The sequence below is a fragment of the Apteryx mantelli genome, chromosome 2, assembly GCF_036417845.1.
Source record: "Apteryx mantelli isolate bAptMan1 chromosome 2, bAptMan1.hap1, whole genome shotgun sequence".
In the NCBI taxonomy this organism is placed as follows: domain Eukaryota; kingdom Metazoa; phylum Chordata; class Aves; order Apterygiformes; family Apterygidae; genus Apteryx; species Apteryx mantelli.
The window spans coordinates 78,112,236-78,132,160 of NC_089979.1; the positions used below are offsets into that span (position 1 = coordinate 78,112,236).

At 45.3% G+C, this 19,925-nt stretch overlaps 1 protein-coding gene across 1 annotated transcript in view; it reads right to left on the reverse strand.

The window, feature by feature from the left end:
• Positions 1-11,974, reverse strand: part of SALL3 (spalt like transcription factor 3) — a 19,353-nt gene extending 7,379 nt beyond the window's left edge. Inside the window, exon 1 of the mRNA XM_067292398.1 lies at positions 11,896-11,974. Within this exon, the coding sequence (XP_067148499.1) occupies positions 11,896-11,974 (79 nt within the window). The remainder of the gene's footprint in view (positions 1-11,895) is intronic.
• Positions 11,975-19,925: the final 7,951 nt, after the last annotated feature.

The window sequence follows — 19,925 nt, forward strand, 5'->3', positions numbered from 1 at the left end:
ACATAGTTTAAGTAGCCTGCCTATAAAATAGACATGCTTTTTCTATTGAGAAATTATTACAGAATGCTTTTTTCTGATTTGAAATATTTACAAAAAAATTCTACTGCACCTAATAGCTAAGAAGAAAAACTCTTCAAATACTGCTGGATTTTGTCTTTCCTTTTTGGTAGTGGTGGTGGGGATAAAATGTAATTAAAACCAGCCTAATATTATTTAGGATTTCTGCACACAGTATTGAAGCTGCTACACTGTTTGGGTTAAGATCTATAATATACAGCTGCTAGACAATACTAGGCTAATCCTTGCAGTAAATGATTCTGTGCAAGTGTAACCATAACACTGTACTACAAAAATATCACAAAAGATAACGTGATTCACTGCAGAAAAAGAGCAGAAGTATTACTGGCCACCGGCATCCTGAAATGCATGTTGCAAAATCCAAAGCCTACCAAAACGACTAACTTCAGCAGCCTCTCCAACAGCATTTTCAGTACGTGCTTCGGCTTTTGCGATGTGAAAGCACACAGAGTGCGCACTACCGAGGCACCCAACCTCTTGCCTCTCTCCAGAGTCTTGCTGAACTAAGACAACTCAAACAAAGCTTTATTTACATTACAGATTTACATTTTTACTATCTGGGAGCCCGATCCTCTGGTCCTTATTCAGAGCCTGCTAGGCTCCCTGGTTGCTATTGTGGGCTCTGCGGGAGCCCGTCCCGTGTGAGGCTTTCACCAGCACATTTCTCCAAGCTTATGTCCAAAGCTTGGTGGGCTGAGTAAGGGCTGCCGTCAATTATTATTTCTATTATTATTTTAGTGTGGTAGCAAAGGAGGTCTGCTTCTAAAGGAAGCCCCGAGCTGCGCAGCTCCTCTCCTAGCTTTTAATCTCTCACTGGCTGTTCTTTGGTTTAAGGAGAGTTTCCTCTAAATAAACCTGGCGCAAGAGGCTGAAGTAATGTGGGGTGGATCCTGGCCACGGAGCCATTCCAGCATGGCTGTCCTCTGGGCTACAATGAGCGGCTCAACCCCCTAGAAGCTAATTATTTCAGGAACAGTAAGTGCCAAGCCCAAATGTGAAAAATTTACAATCTGCTTTCAAAACAGGTATTATTGGCTGCATTAGAAGACAGCCTCATGATTTCTACGTGCCGTAAGCAGTACGTACAGTACATGAGCTTCCGGCACAAACCTCTGCTGGTGCACACTGCCAGGAGACAGCAGTACGGACCTCTTCAGGCTTTGGAGATAATAACCAGTCTCATGCATTAATGTACAAGTCCAATGAAGCGGCATTTTACATTTGAAATAGAACTTGTCAAGTGAATAGGTACAAACAGCATAAAGCAGTATAGGTATTTCTCAGGCGCTCAGCGCTCAGCTCAGTTTGCACTGAAACCAAGGGCTAGTTGCGAGCAATTTCAGTGGGACCAGGATTGCATCCAGACTAGCAGGGGACCTACAGCTCCGTTTTCTTAATACCACCCTGTATTCCTCCTTTTCCCAATTCCCAGACCCTAAAAATACCGAGAATACTTTTCAAACAACAAATCCAAGTATATCCATCTCATCATCTGTCTTGAAATATTCAAAGGCTGCTTCTAAAAATATTTTAGAAGACAATATTGTTGGTTTTTTTTTCATCCAAAACAACTTCAAAGTAAACACACAGAGAACCTCACAAACATTTTCTATTTAGGATAAATTATTTGGGCATTTCTTACACGGTCAGACAAGTTAATCTCTCTCAAAGCTGCACTTTTCTGTACTGGTAAGCAAGCAGGTGACACCAGTTACACCAAAGGAAGCTCTGCTTTGCCACGGATGACGATTCCTTTGCTGCGCAGTGCTGCCTGGGACCACGGGGATGCTTTACACAACCGCAGACTACGGGCCCCATCCAACAACCCAGACTCATATGAGTAACCTTTACACCACTGAAATTAATGGCGTTGAAAGAGTAAGAGCTGGTCATGCAACCAACAGTCTTTGTGATTTAGCCCCAAACAAGCACTCTAGGAAGGGTGAGGGAGAAGCAAGCCACTGAAAATACTGATAAATACTTTAAAAAAGCCACTGATAAATACTTAAAATACTGATAAATACATTTTAAAAAAGTTGGGGAAATAAAATTTGCCTCAATATTTCACAAATTAGATTTTTAACATCCCTTTTATTAGTAGTTATTAATATGAAGCACCATACTGTGTTGTTACTTTTGAAGCATAAGCCCTCATTCACATCAATAGGGAATAAAGCTTAAAAGCAGATGCCTCTGGTTCAAGTTAAATGATATTTTTGTCGTTTGTTAAATTCTAGCACTTTATGAATGACAAAAAGCTGTATAAAGATTTTACCATGACTCCAGATTATTAAAAATTTTTAAAGCTGTTAAAATGTTAAGCTGAAAGTTGGTTTTATTTTTAGTTTCAGCTTACATTTTCTACAGAAAAATGTTGTAATTTTTCTATGTTTGCTTATATTTTACAACTTGCTTTAATTTTCTCATATACTACAAAGTGATTACATCCATTAAGTAATGAAGGATTTCATCATTTTGTTTCTCTTCAGCAAAAATTTAAAATCATTTTAATTATTACAGTGAGGACGTGTTGCAGTAAAATTTTCAAGGACTTCTGGGGAATTAATTGAGGAGTTGCTTAATCTTATAGACACGGGCTGAATTTTTGTAGTTCTTACTTACACAAAAGGTGTTGAATGGGAGTTTTGTCAAGCAGTCAGGATCTCAGCCACTAATAACCTCGCTCTTTTTTTTTTTTCTCATTAGCAGTCTAACAGCTAACAGAGTGATCTGAAGCTGCTATGGGATGCAAGATGAATTACAGCACATAAAGATTACCCTATGAAAACAGGTGAAAAATTGCAGCCACCATCTCTCAGAAGGTACACAGGGCCAGATCCTAAGCAGGCGGAAAGCCACGCAGCTGCGGCAGCTCCAGCAGACTTCAGTCAGCTTGCATCAGTGGGGTCTGGCCCTAAAATTAGCCTACAAAAATTCAAGCTAAGGTCTTTTGAGAAAGTCACTTTGGGACTGCGATACTTCCCCTGCTGACTCAGCGCGGGAGGTACAAGGCGTTGGGACTGGGGGAACTTTGCTTTGCCCGTGCCACAAAGCGTAGCCATCAAATGCTACTTATGTGGAGGCAGGCATACCTACGTGCAACGCACCAGGAACCTTCCTTCTCGCAGCCAGAGGGAAAGAGTGGGGTGCAGTGATTCCCTCAGTTACTGTTAGGAAACGTGTAAGGTTAAAAAAAAATTGCCACAGCTGTGGACTACACACACGCAGGATTTGTAAATGTGGTTTTACTAGTCCTGTGTTTTTACTGCAGGTGTATTTTCTTCTGTTCTGTGTGAGAGGAAAACCTTTTGCATGATGTGCAAGGAGAAATATAATAAACAGATCCTCCAGAAATACTGCCATTTACTTCTGTGAAAGAGACTTAAATTAAACATTACATTCTAGTCAGGCTAACTGCTAAAACGTATACTGTTTATTAAATGCCACCTTTCTCAGGACCAACTGCTTACAGTGTGGAAGAAGCCAAAACCGATTCCACTCTGTTTCATCGTTGCTCCATGCTCTTTTGGTTTTGTCTTAAATTAAATTGCTTCTAGTTTTACATGTAAATGACCTGTAAAGTACCTTTTCAATTATTTTACGTAAGCTGTCTTACAGTCTGAAGTAATATTCTCTGACAGTTCTGTATTTTGTTATGTTTTGTTACTCTGTTAGTATCACAGAAGCCTCAAATTGCATATGGTTCATAAGAGACTCAACATTTTCTAGGCTTTAATCTATTTCAAATTGCCAATACCTTCCTGAAGTATCCAAGTCAAAGAAGTTACTTGCAAAGGAATCCAACAAACGTGTCAATAAAATATTTTCCTCAGACTTCTTTTTAGATCACATGCAATAATACAAATGAAAGCATGGAAAAATGTTGCATGGGTTATAATTTCTAACTTGGTTTCAGTCCTTCTGATCTGCATAATTCAGAATGAATTAGCATTTTCTAAATATAGGAATTTCTTTCAAGAAGAAACAGAAGCACTGATCTTTCACTGAGAAGCAACATATGAACTGAGAAGAAGCTTCAGAAAAAAACCCTACATATGTTATCATCAGCCAAAGATAAGATGTCTGCTAACTATGAGGACAGATGTAAAAACCTCTCGCATTCAAAACTAATAATCATTCTGAAGTGCAGCTCGTAGCATTTCTTGTATATGTAAACAAGTGATATTATAAATAAAACTTTGAGCATAGCACACAGATTCAGGACAATTATGTGCTATTTTTACCATCAGAATACACAAACTTATTTTTTCCCAGGAGCAATTTAAATAAAATAAAAAATAATATAAAAATGAAACATAAATTTGTTTCAAAAATATCTTCATTTTGAAACAGTAGACTTATAACAATGTATTGATCCTTGAGAAGAACAGTATTACTCTTTCCTTGGTTTCATCATTTCTTATAATTGACAGAGCTTTTAAAGAAAGTTTTCTTAAATTGTTAGAACACGTTTATTTTCTTGCAAATTAATTCTTTTTAACTCTTTATGATAGCTTTGAATCCCATAAAGAAAGATGAATTATCACATACTGAGCCCAAGCTGTGAAACAGGAGGAGACAAATAGAGACCCCTACTGTGTTTAACAATGTAGAAGAAATTCCAGACTCAATAGAAAAATTTTCTGTCCTTTTTCTCAGACTACAAAAGCTGTTAATATGGATTTGAACAGTGGAGGGCACTCTTGCTATGCAAAAACTTGTACTGACCTGGCACACTTGATTTGATCTGTTCAGTAGCCTAAATCTCAGAATTTGTTAAGTAACAGCCACCTGTGGCACAGTCACTGACTGTCTTCTGTTTAAAACATTTGCAGTTTCTGATCTGTGCGGTGAAGCACTAGTTATCTAAAACACTGCTGCCTTTATACATGTACACAGATGTGGAGCAGATGCAATGTTCACAAACCATTTTGAATATTTGTGCAAGATACTGTATTAAATAAGATGTGCGCTACATTTTCCAAAATCATATGAACAGCTCTTTAGCTGGCTGCGAGGGCATGTATACATTTGTCTTGAGGCGTGTAAGATTTGCGTACAAATATGCTCATGTTTGTGGAAACTGAGTTTTTGTGAAGCACACTAAGTTTTATTGGGAATCCTAAAATTCAAGGTCGGTTCTTCTAACAGCTGATATGGAAAAGTCATTAAAAAAAAAAAAGAAGCAGCAAACTAGAAGACTGACACTGAGTGCTAGGTTCCACACAGCTCTGCTATTTCAAAAAGTATATACTTAAGCACACCTTTAACTACGTAATTGTAACCCTGCAGAATAAAGCCAGCTGCTCTCTGAACACCCTTGGAAATAGGGGCAAATGTGTGTTTAGAGGATCGTCGTAAGAGAAGCCAGTGTAAGGGCCCAATCCTGCATCTCCCAGGCACCTCAGGACCGACCTTGCGGACGCTGAAGTCGATGCCACGGCTCCTCTCAGGAAAAATCCCTCGCGTGTGTGCAAGAACGTCTCGGAGCGCAAACTGGAAGCGGCTCAGCACTCACCGGGCAGCTCAGGCGTTTTGCCCGTCCACCATGCTGCACCCACAGCATCGCGCTGCCTGGCAAAACTGACGCAGAGAGCTCAGCAAACCCGCCAGCGCTCCTCACGTCCTGTCTGCAGGACGTTTATCACATCCCCAAAATCACACCCTAAAAAGGTGCAAGTGGTGCTACCTGACGAGATCTGCTGAAATGCGCAATAAGAAGTCGACTTCAATTAACTGGAGCAAAGTGACCGTGGCACCTGCAGGGTTAATTAAGCAGCTCCGAATGGGAGGCTTCACAAAAGGAAACCTTTCCCGTCTTGAAGGACTGTAAACACTTGTGCCGCGCGAGATGGGCATGAGATAAGCTCTACAGCATGTAGCAAACTCTCGGGGATCTCTAGTTAACACTCAAATTCAGTGTTAACACTTCAGAGAACAGTGGTAAGCCGGGCTGCCAAGGTCAACTGCACAGATGTACTAATTATATTATGAGCTTGACATCTAGCGGCCACCCCTGGCAGGGCAAAGCAGGCAAAGGTTAAATCAGCAAGGCTTGTCAAAGCACTTCTAACTACCCACCCTAGGGGAGCCCCAGGCCTCGCAGAGCAGGCTGGCACCGCACAAGCCCACCTTGGCCCCCGGCGGCTGTGCGCCGGCCCCCCGCCACCGCCCCCCGCACCCCGCCACCGAGATGCACCGGTGGCCTTTGCTCGCTGGCCAACGAGTGCCGCGGTTTGGCTTCATGGGCAACCAGGGACCGGGGCCGAATTTTCAGGGAGTGGGGAATTAAAAAGAAACAAACAAACAAAAAACAAACAAAAACCCCCTACGTTTAGGGAAGATGAACCGCAAGAGTTTCAAAAATGCCCTTTCTGAAAGATCAAGTGTGCCAAGGAATAAACGTTCGAGCGCGCTCATCCTGCGTGCTGTAGCTACAGCAATAGGAGATTAGAAAAGGCCCCCTCTTCAGTCCACTCTCTTTTCACTTTTCTACTTGAAACAAACATGTTTTCAAAAATGTGTTTCGTTTCGTTTTCCTGTCAAGCTTTCAGGCAATGATTTTTCCGGCTTTTCTGATTTTTCAGGGGTTTTCCCCCATAACAAGAGATGGACTCCATCTCCAACAGCATTACAGTTGAACCGGCTCCTAAAAGTACATTTTGGCCCCAGTTCCCATCTTTTTACTACTGGAAGACTTTCATTACATTTAGTAGGAAATTTGGAGAAGGTAAAGGAAACAAGATTTTGGCCCTTTTTCTTGAAATGTGCAATTTAATAAAAATGTACTACTGAAACTAGATTTACTCAAACTTCCTCTGAAAAATTTATAGCAAATTACTGTCATATTACAAATATAATTCTTTTTTTTCCTGCATGCTTTATTTTGTATAACATGTTAGTACTTAACTATTTTAATGTCATACCAGACCTGTTTTACTGTCAGCAAAACTGATTGACTCATGTCCTGACTGATGGATAGTCAACAGATACGCCTGTCCTGACTTGGCAGTCAACAAATCAAATGAAGGAAAAATACCCAGAAAATCTTCCCATGACTCAAACTATTTTTCAGAAATGGCACTAATGCTCATTAATTTATTTTTAATCATTTCCTTAATGCCACCCATTTCTCAAATTGTATCTTTTCGTCTTTTTTAGGCAAGTGCAAGTAATTTTCAACAGCTAAATATATGCATATTACTAGCTTAATTACACAGAATTTAGACTAACACCTTTTATAATTTCTTCCCTCCCACTCCAAAAAATAGCCTTAGTGTCTCCTTCAGGAGATGGCAAAAGTTCCTCGAGATTAGCAGCCTAGATAAAATCTGAACCACTTTTGTCTACTTTCATTGTTATACATACCTAGCAAACTGGCTGGTTGTTGCAGTTTCCTTATCGATCCAAAGATTTTTCTATCGCTAACACTGATCAAAATCATCAGAATACTAAAAAATGAGGCAAATACAGATGTTACAGAGTTTGAATGCTAAGTCTCTACAGTAACTCCTGAAATATTTATATAAAGTTTCAATAACCTTTTCTTATCAAAGGGCCAATTTATAGTAATACTTCTTGGGCCTTTATTTTTGAAATCAAAAAGCCATCTTTGGTATTGTTGCCTCAGAACAAACATTTGCAAAATGTATGTAAGTTTTATGTTTACTGATGGCTGCTTATGACTTTTCAAGTTTTAAGGACAGTAATGTCTAAATGACGTGGCATAATCTCTATTTTTGTATGAAGGAATGTCCTTCAAAAATGTGTGTTTACCATGTATATACACATGTACAGTGCACATACTCATATGAAGTTGGTTGCTCCATAGCAAACTGTCATTTCTGTAGCACAGCATGTGTGTCTGGGTATATAATTCCAAAAGAATATGGAGTGCATTTACTACCTGTTCAAAACTACATGGTCTAATTCCAGTTTGTCAATATTAAAAAGAAGCAATAGTTTAGATTATATTGTACATACTGCAAGAATTAAAAAAAAAAAAAGCAAAAAAACCCCAGGGCCAATATTTAAAAAATGATTGCAAAAAACATATTAGAAAACTGTCATTATGTAGTTGCCCATAAGCTACCCCTTTTACCTCACACTAAACAATGATGCATCTTTGCCAGTAACTTAGCGTGAAAAGTCAAAAGCATCAATTGTCATTACCGTTCCCAGAACTTTACTTGTAAACTATAAGCACCACTTTTCAGCATTACCAAAAAAAACCCCAAAACAACAACAAAAAACAACTTTAATTATGCCTACTTAAAAAAAAAAAAGCCATATCCTTAATTTAATATGGTAAATTGATCAGAGTAAAAGTTATGTGCATTGTATCTATTGGTTTTAGGAGAGCATCATAATTCTGATTTGCTTGTAATCTGTTGAATTACGGAAGTGTGCTAGAAATGTAATTCCAGATATTACAAAGCTTTTACATTTACTGAGAAACTGAGATTATTGTATTCTACAGGCAGTCCCTTGAATCCTTCTGCTGCTATTCTTAAATTATTTCCATCATATCTTTTAATTTAATAACCTCAAAGTGTTTTTTGAATAGGCATCTTTTGTTCACTCTTCTACACTGCAATTAAAATAATGCATCATCACTAGCTGCTTGCTAACACTTCTTTAGAAATTATTAAAATATTTTAGCATTTCACTTACAACAAATAATTTTAAACAATCTTCAGTGTAAATTTGTAGTTAATGGCATTGCCAATTATTTTCAGATTTCAAACAGTTTCTCACCGTCATGACGTTGCCCTGTTAGAATGCAGATGTATTATGTTGCAGTCCAAGCTAGCTACAAAATTATTTCTTATGTTTCGAAAACTTCTGTAGTAGCCTTACCACTAAAGTTATGGTGAGATCAGCGAACTTAAAAAATGGCCTAACGTTTATCTTCCAAACTGTCAGGCTTCTTTTCACTGCTATGGACACCCTTTCATTCGAAGGACTATACTTATGGGATGAGCAGTTTAAAATGCCTCACTTAATAAAATGTATTTTGAAGTGGTATTGAACATGATTTCATTAAATAAATAATAAGCTTCATTTGCTTAATCTTGTGTTAACAAAAACTTCCATCATTGCAGAGAAACATAGCCAAATCAATGAAAAGGCTACATATATGAAATAATACTGCTTAAACAGTTTGCTTTTTAAATACTGCAAGTAGGCTCCTGTCTATTCTGTACTGTGCAAACTATTTTTGGCCTGTTGCAAAATATGCTCAGGAACTGTAGCAATATCTTGATTACAGCTGTGAATAGAAATGAAGAAGACTGACTTGACAAGAAGTGTTTTAATTCTCAAGATTTGGAGCACTCATTATATTTGGCCTTTAAAATTGCTTTCAGTATAACAACCATTAGGCTTCATAATATAACATGTAAATGATTTACAATACACTAATGTGCACTAGATATCCTTCCACTCACGTATACTGTGTCCACCTTGTTCACATTTCTCAAATGAAAGTGAAAAAACAACAGCACTACTTTAGCTGGTTAATTATTAACTATGAAGGGTTTCACTCTATTAATTAAAATATGTTTTAATAAAAGGAAACATAGCACATTTTGATAACAGCCTTCTAAGGCTGAAAAGTATTTACATTGTTGCATTTTAGGGCTGCTGTGAAAGCCGATTTTGTGCTATTCAGGGACCACAATAATAACGCTTTAAAATTCCTCACTGGGATGCAATGTAGTCCTTTTGATGGAAAGACTGTCTTTCTCATTCGGCAGAAATAAATCCATTCATTTGATCATGTAGTCATTGAGGGCAATACAAAACAAACCAAGTGTGAGAAATTCTATGTGATGAAGTAAACAAAACAAACCCCCCCCCCCAAAAGGGGGGGGGAACATTTCCATGACAAAAAGATTCTTTGTCCTTAATCTACCCACCATATGCAAGCGTTTCTTTTTAGCATATCTCTTGTTCTAATCTCGGTGACATGGCTACATAGATAAGATTCACAAAACAAAACAAAAACGTAGTTTATCAATCTTTTTTTCAATTTATTAACTCACCAGGAGTATCATAATGAAGTGGCTGGGTTTTATTTTTCTGCATTGAAATGGATTCTGAGCATTTGAAAGTTTATAATACTAGTGATAAATTCTTAAACCTAGAACCCACCCCAGCAGAGACTGTTTAACTAACCTCGTTTACATAATGAAATAATAATTCTCATCTGCCTGCCTACACTATTTGACGCTACTACTGTTTCCTAAGAAAATTAAAATTTAAAAATGCACCGTTTTGGTCTTCAGCTGTGACAGAAGGGAGCATTTCTCTGTGTGCCTGTTACTGTCAGCACCCGAGCGGGCAGTTTTTTCCAGAAGCAGCGGCAGTGGCCCCCTTCCTACCTTCCCTGGACAGTGCGGACTCACTCCCCCGTTCCCCAAATACCCTGGGAAGGAGGAGGAGGAGGAGGTGGGGAGTGCTCGCTCAAAGATTTGCCAGTCTGACAGATGTTTTAACCTGATGAAGTGGATTCATGCTGCCTTAAGCTTCAAGGTTGTAAAGTTCGATACAATAGTCAAAATCTTCCTCAGGCTTCAACTTTCCTGCCTTTCTCTCCCTACAGATAGATGTAACTTGGAAGTCACAGTTTTACAGCAGAAGAATGACTTTTTTCTTCTTTTTCGGGGGGGGGGGGAGGGGGGAAGAGAGGAGCAAGGGGCCTAAGCAGAAAGCAGAAGACATAGGGGCTTCCACTTGGTTGTGGGAGTAACTAAGAAAGCAGGCGAGCTGTAGGCAAAGGCGAAAAGAAAAACTTTCAAGTGGAGGCTCTCAACTTAGCCCAGAAAAAGTGAGGATGGGCTGTGGCATGCCTTTGCATTCGGTGATGGAAAGGGCTGTTAAGAAAGAAAAGGAACTTGCGACCCTCTTCTCAAAAAAAGAAAAGAAAAGAAAAGAAAAAAAGAAAAAAGAAAAGAAAAGCAAGGTGGAAAGAGCGAGCAATTCCAGCTCAAACCTTCCCAGATCTGGACACTTGCTCCCGAGCAGGCTGGACAGCCTCGAGGCAGCAAAGCCGAGGCTGCGGGCAGGGAGGGGGCAGGAATGGCGGATGGGCGAGAAAATCACCCTTGGCCGGCGCGGCGGCGGCGGGGGCCGGCGGGGCCCCGCTCCCCCAAAGCGGCGCCGCGGGGCGAGACGGGGGGGGCGGAGAAGCCGCTCGGGCTCCGCGGAGGGGTCCCCCCGTCCCCCCCAACGCCGCCGCCCCCGCGCCTGCCTCCGAGGGCCGCTCCGCGCTGCTCCGCGCCGCTCCGCGGGCAGCCGCGCGCCCCGGCCCCGGGCCGCCGCCAACTTTCCTGCCGGCGGGGCCAGGGGAACATGGCTCCTGCCTGCCCCGAGCCTCCCTCCCCCGAGGGGGGAAAAAAAAGGGAGGAAAAAAAAAAGAAGAAGAGGAGAGCGTAGGGAGAAGGAGGGGGGGGGGGCGAGGCAGGCTGCGCTCCGGGGTGCCGCTCTCGCCGCTTCCCAAAGCGCCGGGCAGCGCGGCGGGAGGCAGGCAGGGAGGCAGGGAGGGCCCTAGCCCCGCCGCAGTACGAGCGCTCGTCAGGCCGGCAGGGAGCTGCTGGGAGGGATGGTTAGTCAAGGGGTGGGCTGCAGAAACTTGGCTAAACTGCTAACTTCTCAGTTCCGCTGCCTCTTCCCCCAGCTGGTCTAATTCCCGTTCTCCCGCTGCAGCGTAACTGCGCTCCCCTGCTCACCATCATCACAAATCCACCTATCTCCATCAGAAACACACTCACAAAAGAAGAGAGAGAGGGAGAAAGAGACGCTGGGAGTCCTTACCGTGCTCAGAAACTGCCTCCGCTTGCAGCTCTTCGTCCGATTTGAGATGCTGGGGTTTCGCTTGCTTTCGACGAGACATGCTGCTAACTGAGGCGTCTTGGCTCTGCTTTTTGCAGAGGCATCAGCGACGTGGAGGTGGAAAGGGGGGAGGAATGGGATCGAGGGTGGAGGGGGGGACTGGAAATAACTGTTCGCAAATAAAAGTCGAGTTGCAAAACAAACCAAACAAGCAACAACAGAAAAGGCAAAAAAAAAAAAAAAAAAAAAAGCAACCCTTAACAACCAACCAAACTGAGAGAGTGAGTGAGTGAATGCGTGCGTGGGGGATTAGCCGGGCGGGGTGTGCGCGATGCTGTGGTGTGTGCGCTGCGGGCTGGGGCGGCTGCGCGGACCTCGCATGGGGCTCGGTAATTATGATTGTGAATAATGCATGGCGATTAATGGTGCTGGGGGCGAGCGCGGATTGGCCCGGCTCCAGCGGACTCAGGCTGCATATGTAAATGAAGGATGGGGCGCAGCAATTAGCCGCTTCGCTCCGCCAAATGATGCGTCTCCCCGACACCAGCAGCGCCTCCTGCAAGAGGCACCGACCGCGGCAGCAGCAGCGGCGGCAGCGGCGGCGGCGGCGGCGGCAGCAGCAGCAGCAAAACACACACACACACACACCACGCAGGAGGGCTCTGTTTTGCACACACTTTACACAACATATGTGCAAGGTTCACTTGTTGGGGGAGGTCACGATCTTCGTCTTCCTTCCTTTGTTTCTTTCTCTCCCCCAACTTAGTTTCTTTTGCTCTGCTTTCTTCTACTCTCTTTGCTTTTTTTCTGGCCTGCTTTTATTTATTTTTTTTCACATCACTCTGCCTGCTCTTCTCTCCTGGTCTCTCTTTTCCCAGAAGTCGATCTACAAGGCATCTGATTTCTGTGTGCGTGTGAGTAATTTCTTCGTAGGAAGAAAAGAAACTTTTGTGGGTTTTTTTTTTCTTCTTCTTCTCGGTGTGCGTGTGTGTTGCTCTGCTCTTCGCTTTCCCCTTGATCTTCACATGCTTGTCTTTAGCTCTTCCTCCGTCCTGTCTCCTTTTCTGTCGCTCTTTTCCTTTCTCTCCTTCCCGGCTGACTTTTGTTCTCTCCTCCCGAAAACGCACGCTCGCACACACCGAAGACCTGGGGCAGTTTGGTCTTTCACCTCTCCTTCCTTCTTTGTCTCGCAGCTTCTTTCTCCAAGCAGAGACTCCCCGTTGGTGGTGGTGGTCACTTCCTGTTGTCCATTGGTAGGAAGTTTTTTTTCTTTCTCCTTCTCTCTCTCAGGTTGTAATGACTTTTTGTGACACGCCTCCCCCCCCCCCCCCCGCTCAGTTGTGTGTCCTGTTAGTTAATGACAGCAGCCTCGCGCGAGTGCTGATGAGCAAGTCCTTGGGTCTCCAGCAAACAGTATCGATCCTCTCCCAGTCTTTTTTTTTTTTGGGAGGGGGGTGGCTGTTGTTGTCGCAGGGGTAATCCCCCCTCCCCTCTCCCTCGCCTTCCTCGCAGCCGCGCCGGCAGCCGCTCCCTGCGCCGGGTCCCTCCGATCGATGCCTCCGCTCCGTGCCGAGGAGGAGTGCGCGCACCGCGGCGGCTCTTGATTTCGGGCAGATAAACTTTCAAGTTTGGGAGCGGTGCGGGTCACACGGCAGCTCCTCCTACTCTCCTCCTCCTCCTCCTCCTCCTCCTCCTCCTCCTCCTCCTCCCGTGCCGCGCTGCCGGGGCTGCCGCCGGGGCTGCCCCCAGCTCCGCAGCCCGACCAGCTCCCGCCGCCTCCGAGCCTCCCTCTCCGCGCGCACTTTCCCAGCAGCAGCTTTTCTCCCAGACCCCCCCTTCCCCTTTTTTTTTAAGAGGGGGGGGAAGGGGAGGGAAGTCTCCCCCTCCCGCTTTCCCCTCTCTCGCGTTGCAAGTTGCTCGGGAGCTGAGCCGAGCCGAGCCGAGCCGCCCCCGTCCCGCCCCCGGCGCGCCGGGCCGCGGGACAGAGCCGCGGAGCCGCCCCGGCTCCGTCCGCAAGTTGCTGCTGCTGCTGCTGCTGCCCGCGGCGGTCGCTGCCCGCCCGCGCCGGGGGGCGCCCGGGGGGGCCGCCGGGCCGGCTCCCATGGCAGGGAGCCGCCGCTAGGATGTACCCGGCCGTCGCCGATCACCGCGCCGCGCCGCGCCCGGCCCCGCGTGTGTGCGTGTGTGTGTGCGTGTGTGTGTGTATGCGGGGGGGGGCTCCCCCCGGCTCCCCCCGCGCCGCTTTCCCCTTTTCTTTGCTGTCACCGCCGCGGGCTGCGCGCCCCGCGCCCCTTTGTGCCTGCGGGGCTCCGCCGCTGCCCCCCGGGGCCGGGCCGGGGCCCCCCTCGCCGGCGCCGCGGGCCATGGGGCTGGGGGCAGCGGCGAGGATCAGCGAAAGGGATTTCCTCCTCATCCCCCCCGCCCCCCCACCCCGTGTAATCCAGCCCGAGTCCTTAAAACACACGAACCTCGGCTTCTTTGGGAGGCTCCTCTGTGTAAACTTTCCCCGCTGAGAGCTCGCTCTATCTCGTGCGCTGTGATACCGCGTCTCTGGGCTTTCGGTTTATTCCCCACTTCTGTGTTTGCAGGCAAACCAAATAAAATTAAAGACGACAGTTTAGGCCACTCCAGATAGTTTGCTGACATGCACACTATCAGCGATTTCTGTCTCGCAGGTATTCGTTAAAAGAAGGCACGATCCCTAAGAGCAACAATATTAAAATGCCAAATAAATGCATTTTGGATATTAGACGAATATACCTTTTTATCCTTCGTTTAGCAAGATGGGCACACGAGACCCCTTGCTATGATTGCCTGCTTTATAATTAAAATACTTTTTTACTGTACAGAAATTCTAATGTGTCTTTTCTCCGTCCATCCACCCTTGCTGAAAGTTTTGTCGTACTCGGAGTGTCCAATCTAAAATATCTGGAGGCGATCTTGATGGTTGAAATCTGATGTAATTTTCTAATATGAAGTGGGAGGGGACGAACCCATTTATTGAGCATGTTTTTTTCCGTCAGGAGTAGGGATTTATTGCACACAGCGCACACGAATAACACGGTATGTGTGTGTGTGTGTGTGTGTGTGCGCGCGCTGCATTATATTATATACAGAATGCAGGTGAAAGCGAGCGTCTGCGGGGGTTAAAGTAACCTTCAGAAACTGCAGCCGCGAGGGCAGAGCTGGATTTAGGGCTTCTCTTTCAAAAGCAGAGGTACATTTCTCCCGAGTTGGTTTAGGTGAACCAGCTCAGCTATCTCCTGTGACTGAAACACTTGCCTGGAATGCGAGAGGACGCACTTTAACCTCGCACAGGCATTTTTTTCCAATTGCACTGATACCAGAAATGTGTCAATTTTCATCCAGTCATCTTCTGAAGGGATTTGTTGTTGTCATTGCTCAAGCAACATTTCCTCCCTAAAGTTTCGCGCTTTCTATTGCTCGGGGTCTGCTAGTTTCCCCCAGTAGCACGCGATTTCTTGAAGAGCGTTTTAAAAGTGCCTTTCTTACGGCGCGATATATATAGAAAAGCAGTTCTGACAGCATTATAAAACCAAACTTTGCCTTTCTGTAAAAAATAAAATGATCGAAAATTAATATGAATTTTGCGGGACACGAGAGAATCTTTAAGCGGAAAATTAAATAATCCCGTCTTTAATGTTTAATGAACAATGGAGAACACAACCGCAAGAAAGGCATAATTACCAGATTTGTATCTCTCGACATTAACATATTCTAGGGTTACAAGCGATGCATTTTTATGGTTTTGTTTTTCCTTGCTTCGCTCTCCTTTCCGCTTTTTTTTTCTTTTTTTCCCGCTTCCCTCCCCACACTCTGGGAGACAGAAGCGGCAGCGGGACGCGCGGGGGTAACGGCCGGAGCCGCGGCGCTGCCCGCGCTGCCCCGGCCGCGGCGACGGAGGGAGGCAGCAGCCGCCCGCACCTGCCGCCGCCGCCGCCGCGCTCCCCCTGGGGAAACTTTGCTCCCGGACCCCCACGACAAGCGCGGCGGTGCCGGGCTCGGGACGCCACGGGGGGAGCCGGGAAGAGACGCCCGGCTCCTCCGCCCCCCGCTCGCTGCCCTGCAAAAGTTTCCCGCGGCCCTGCTACTTCGTCTGCCTGACTGGGGGGGCGGAAAGTTACGCACTCGCTGGAGCTGGGCTGCCAAAAATACGGCCACTTCGAGGGGAAACTGATGCCCGGTGTAAATGTCACGTAGGCGTGTGCGCGCAGAGAGAGCGGGGCGCCCGCCCGTGCGGGAGCTGCGTCCGCGGCCCCGCGCCCCTCTCCGTGCCCGGGGGGGCTACTGAAATACTTGCATGGTGATGATGGAAAACAAAAGTTGTTTTTATCTCCGCAATTAAATCTAATTTGTTAATTGTCTTTCTCTTTCGCGATGTTGCTTTCATCTTAAGAAGCGACACGTTATTATTTTGTCTGCTTAATAATATTATTTACCAATTACTACTTTATTTTTTACATTAATGGGACACCTAATTATGCGTTTGCTTTAATTTGTATCCTTTATTCAGGGGGAATAAAACCCCTCAGAAAGCTTATCTACAAGATTGACTTCACAAAGAGCGTTTAAGTAGTTCCATCTACCCGTATGCTTTATACAAGGTGGTTGTTCTTAAACCCATCAAAGTTACCAACGAGCAGATAAGATGGATCTGACGTTTCGTGCAACCCGTCTACTGTTTTCTATTGTTATTTTGCTCAGCAACTTTATTCAAAGGGGCGTGCAATTATTTGGACTTTATTTTCTATCATCTCCTGCTCTTCCTGGCAAGCTGAAGTATCTTCCCACCCCCTTTCTTCAACACAACTTTTGTTTGAGGACCCTGGTGTTAAATCCAGCGCAATTTTGTCTGTTTAAGGCTGCAACAACTGACCGCTAATTCGTTCTCACATGAGCAAAGATATTACCATACTAATATTATTATTGGTGAGAAGAGTAATTGATAACACCACCTGCCACTCTGCAGCAATCACGATGATAAATGTTTCCATCAGAGGGAAATCTGTGCTTGGTCTACCACAGCCTAACCCAAACAGCATGTCAAATGTCAATTATAAAGATGTTTCTTTTCTATTACAATTTTTTTTTTTTTTTGTAGAAAGCAACTAGCCCCACCACCAGATTTATAGAAGCAGTCTGCAGCACAATCGTGTCTGAACATTTTGCCTTAAACATTTAAGTTAGTTTTCCTTTTATTTAATCTCATGTCACTCTTAGATCTAAATAAATATCGATTCATACACACAAAAGCTTATGCTCATACTTAGCCAACGCCAATTACCACCCACTTCCGTTCTTTAACCTGACAGATCATACATGAATTTAACCAACACATTTTAAATACCATGCTCTATGGAATATTTATATTACACATACTTATGGGGATATTATCAAGCAACATACCTTTAAATCCATGTATACATACCATTCACACATCTAGGTGCATCGTTGGCGTCTATCTCAAAATACTAAATCTGTATCGTAACACATATCTGTCAGCATATAATCAGGCAGGTACATGTAATGTGCATATAAAACCAGTACTTGTAGCCCCTTTGTAAAAATCTGTATGTTACTGAAAATGGCTAGTGAGATGAATATTAAAGTTTATATATATATATATATACACGCATACCACACACACACACACACACGATGTAACCTCGTTCAGTAACTCTAGCTATATAAATAGTGCCGCCAAGTATAAAAACTTTCATCCCCTTGGCTACAGATATGCTCAGAAGATTATTATTAGTTTGTATTAATAGATGCAGGCCTCAAAAGACGAAATCAGCTATTGATAATTGCAAGAAGTATACAGCAGCTACTGTATCGATCGGCTTGTCCCTTATTCCCCTGGTATAGGAGAGATAAGAAGACACACTCTTTAGTGCAATATAATTTCTTTTGACCTATCTGCTTGCTACAGACTTATGATGAATAGCCAGAGTGGTTAAAGTCCTTTATCACGAAAGTTACCCCTTGATATAATATTGATTCTTTATAACTAGCTCCAAACACAAAAATCAAACTGTCCACTTGACCATCATCATCATCAATATCATCACAAAGGCTCTGGAATAAAGATCAGCACAGGACTGAAAACGCTTTCTGTAATCTGCCCACCTAATCTTTATTTGCTGATGATGAAAAGAAAAGGTGTGTGTGTGTGCGCGCGCGCCCGTCCGGGCAGGGCGGGGGCGGGGGCGAACGCACCAGAGACTGTCATCTGAACAAATAAAAAAAATATATTAGGTTAAGAAAGGGACCGCTCGGGCTCTTTCAAGAGAAACCAAACGGTGCTCGAGAAGTTAATGCTCCTGCTGCCACCCCCTGCTCTCCCTCGCAGGGGAGGCAGGCGCTCTGAAGGCCCGGTGCTACATTACACTCGGGGCTTTTTCCCCCCTTGAGGGAGGCGATCTGCACTGAATACAGAGTTATGTAAGAAGCAGTCGCGGCAGAAGCGGTGTCAGGCAGCGTTTCCCTTGCGTAGAGTCAGTGTTAACAAGTCTGCTTCCCACTTTCTCTAATTTTGCCGTCCCACGAAGCGATCCACCAATTATTTCCAGATCACCTGGTGATCCGTTAAAAAAAAAGAAAAAAAAAAAAAGAGAGAGGCTAGGAAAAAAGCCGCTGATGTTTAGTTTGATGCCTAACGTACAGTGTCTATAGGGCGATGCAGAAAAGAAAGAGCATAATCCACGTGCACACTGCCTTAAATTAACGGTGTTCCCTTTGCCGCCCCTCTCCATAGCACCAGCCTGCTTTTGCTCAGGGCTGCGTTAGCACCATCGCCAGTAATTACGAGCGCGTGTGCACGGGGAGAGCGGAGACTGGGAAGGTGGGAAGCAGGACGTGATTCCCCTCCGGAGCAATCAGGACGGGGAAAGGTTTCATCCCGTGCAGCCGGTACGTTGATCACACCTAATGGGCTAGTTAGGGTCGCCTTGCGAGCCGCGGTGCTGTTTCAGCGCAAGTTTGCGCTTTGCAGGCGAGAAGGGGGCGGGCGGCGGGGGAGGAAGGGCAGAAAAGGGGGCGCGACTGGCTGCAGCAGCTCAAGTTGCGCTGCCCGCGGGCGGCAGCGCCGGGGGCGCGGACTGGCCCGGGCACCCTTTCCAGGGGAAAAAGGAGGAAAAAAATAGGGGGGGGGGCAGCAAGCAACGCGGCAACCCCCCCTTCCCCCGCGGCGCCGGGGTCTGAGCGGGAGCGGAGGGGCGCGGAGGCCCCGCGGCAGCGGCGGGAGGCGCGGGCTGAGCGCGGCCGGGCCGGGCCGGGCCGGGCCGGGCCGGACCGGACCCCCTAGCCCCGGCGGAGCCCCGGACGCGGCGGGGAGCCGCAAGGACCGCCGCTGCTGGCACCGCGCCCCCGGCCCTTGTCACCGGGGAGGCGCCGCTCACTCCACGAGCGGCTCCTAATGATGCATTTTAAAAGCTTTCCTCCTTCCCACCACGGCCTCAGCACTATCGCCCTGCAATAATGCACCGGGTCGTCAAAAAAAAAGGGGGGGGGAAAGGAGGTGGTGAATATCGAGATCCTTTGAGGCCTCAGTCACTGATCCTCTGCGGGTCAGGCAGGTACCCCCCACCCCTCGCTGACATCTCCACAGAGTCGTCCACTGACCTTTGCAGCAGATATTGTTAGGAATCAGTCAATCAAAGAAAAAAAAAAAAACAGAAGAAGAGGAGGACAGCCTTTTGCCCGGGTTATGACATACCACTTGAAATTAATTATAACACAGGCATCACAGGTGCACACAGGGGAACAGAAGGTATTCTTAAGATTTCAATGCTTTGGGGGATACAAGAGGCAAGGTTTTCCAGCAGATGCAGTCTAACATGCTGTGCTCTCTTCTTTTCCTAAAACCAGGTGATGACAGAGGGAAAAAATAAAAGAAAAGGCGGAATGGTGCAAGTACATCAGGCCAGCTGGTGGGAGAGGGATGGAAGAAGGGTGCTTTGGCACTTGAAGTACTGGTATGTAGAAAAAGT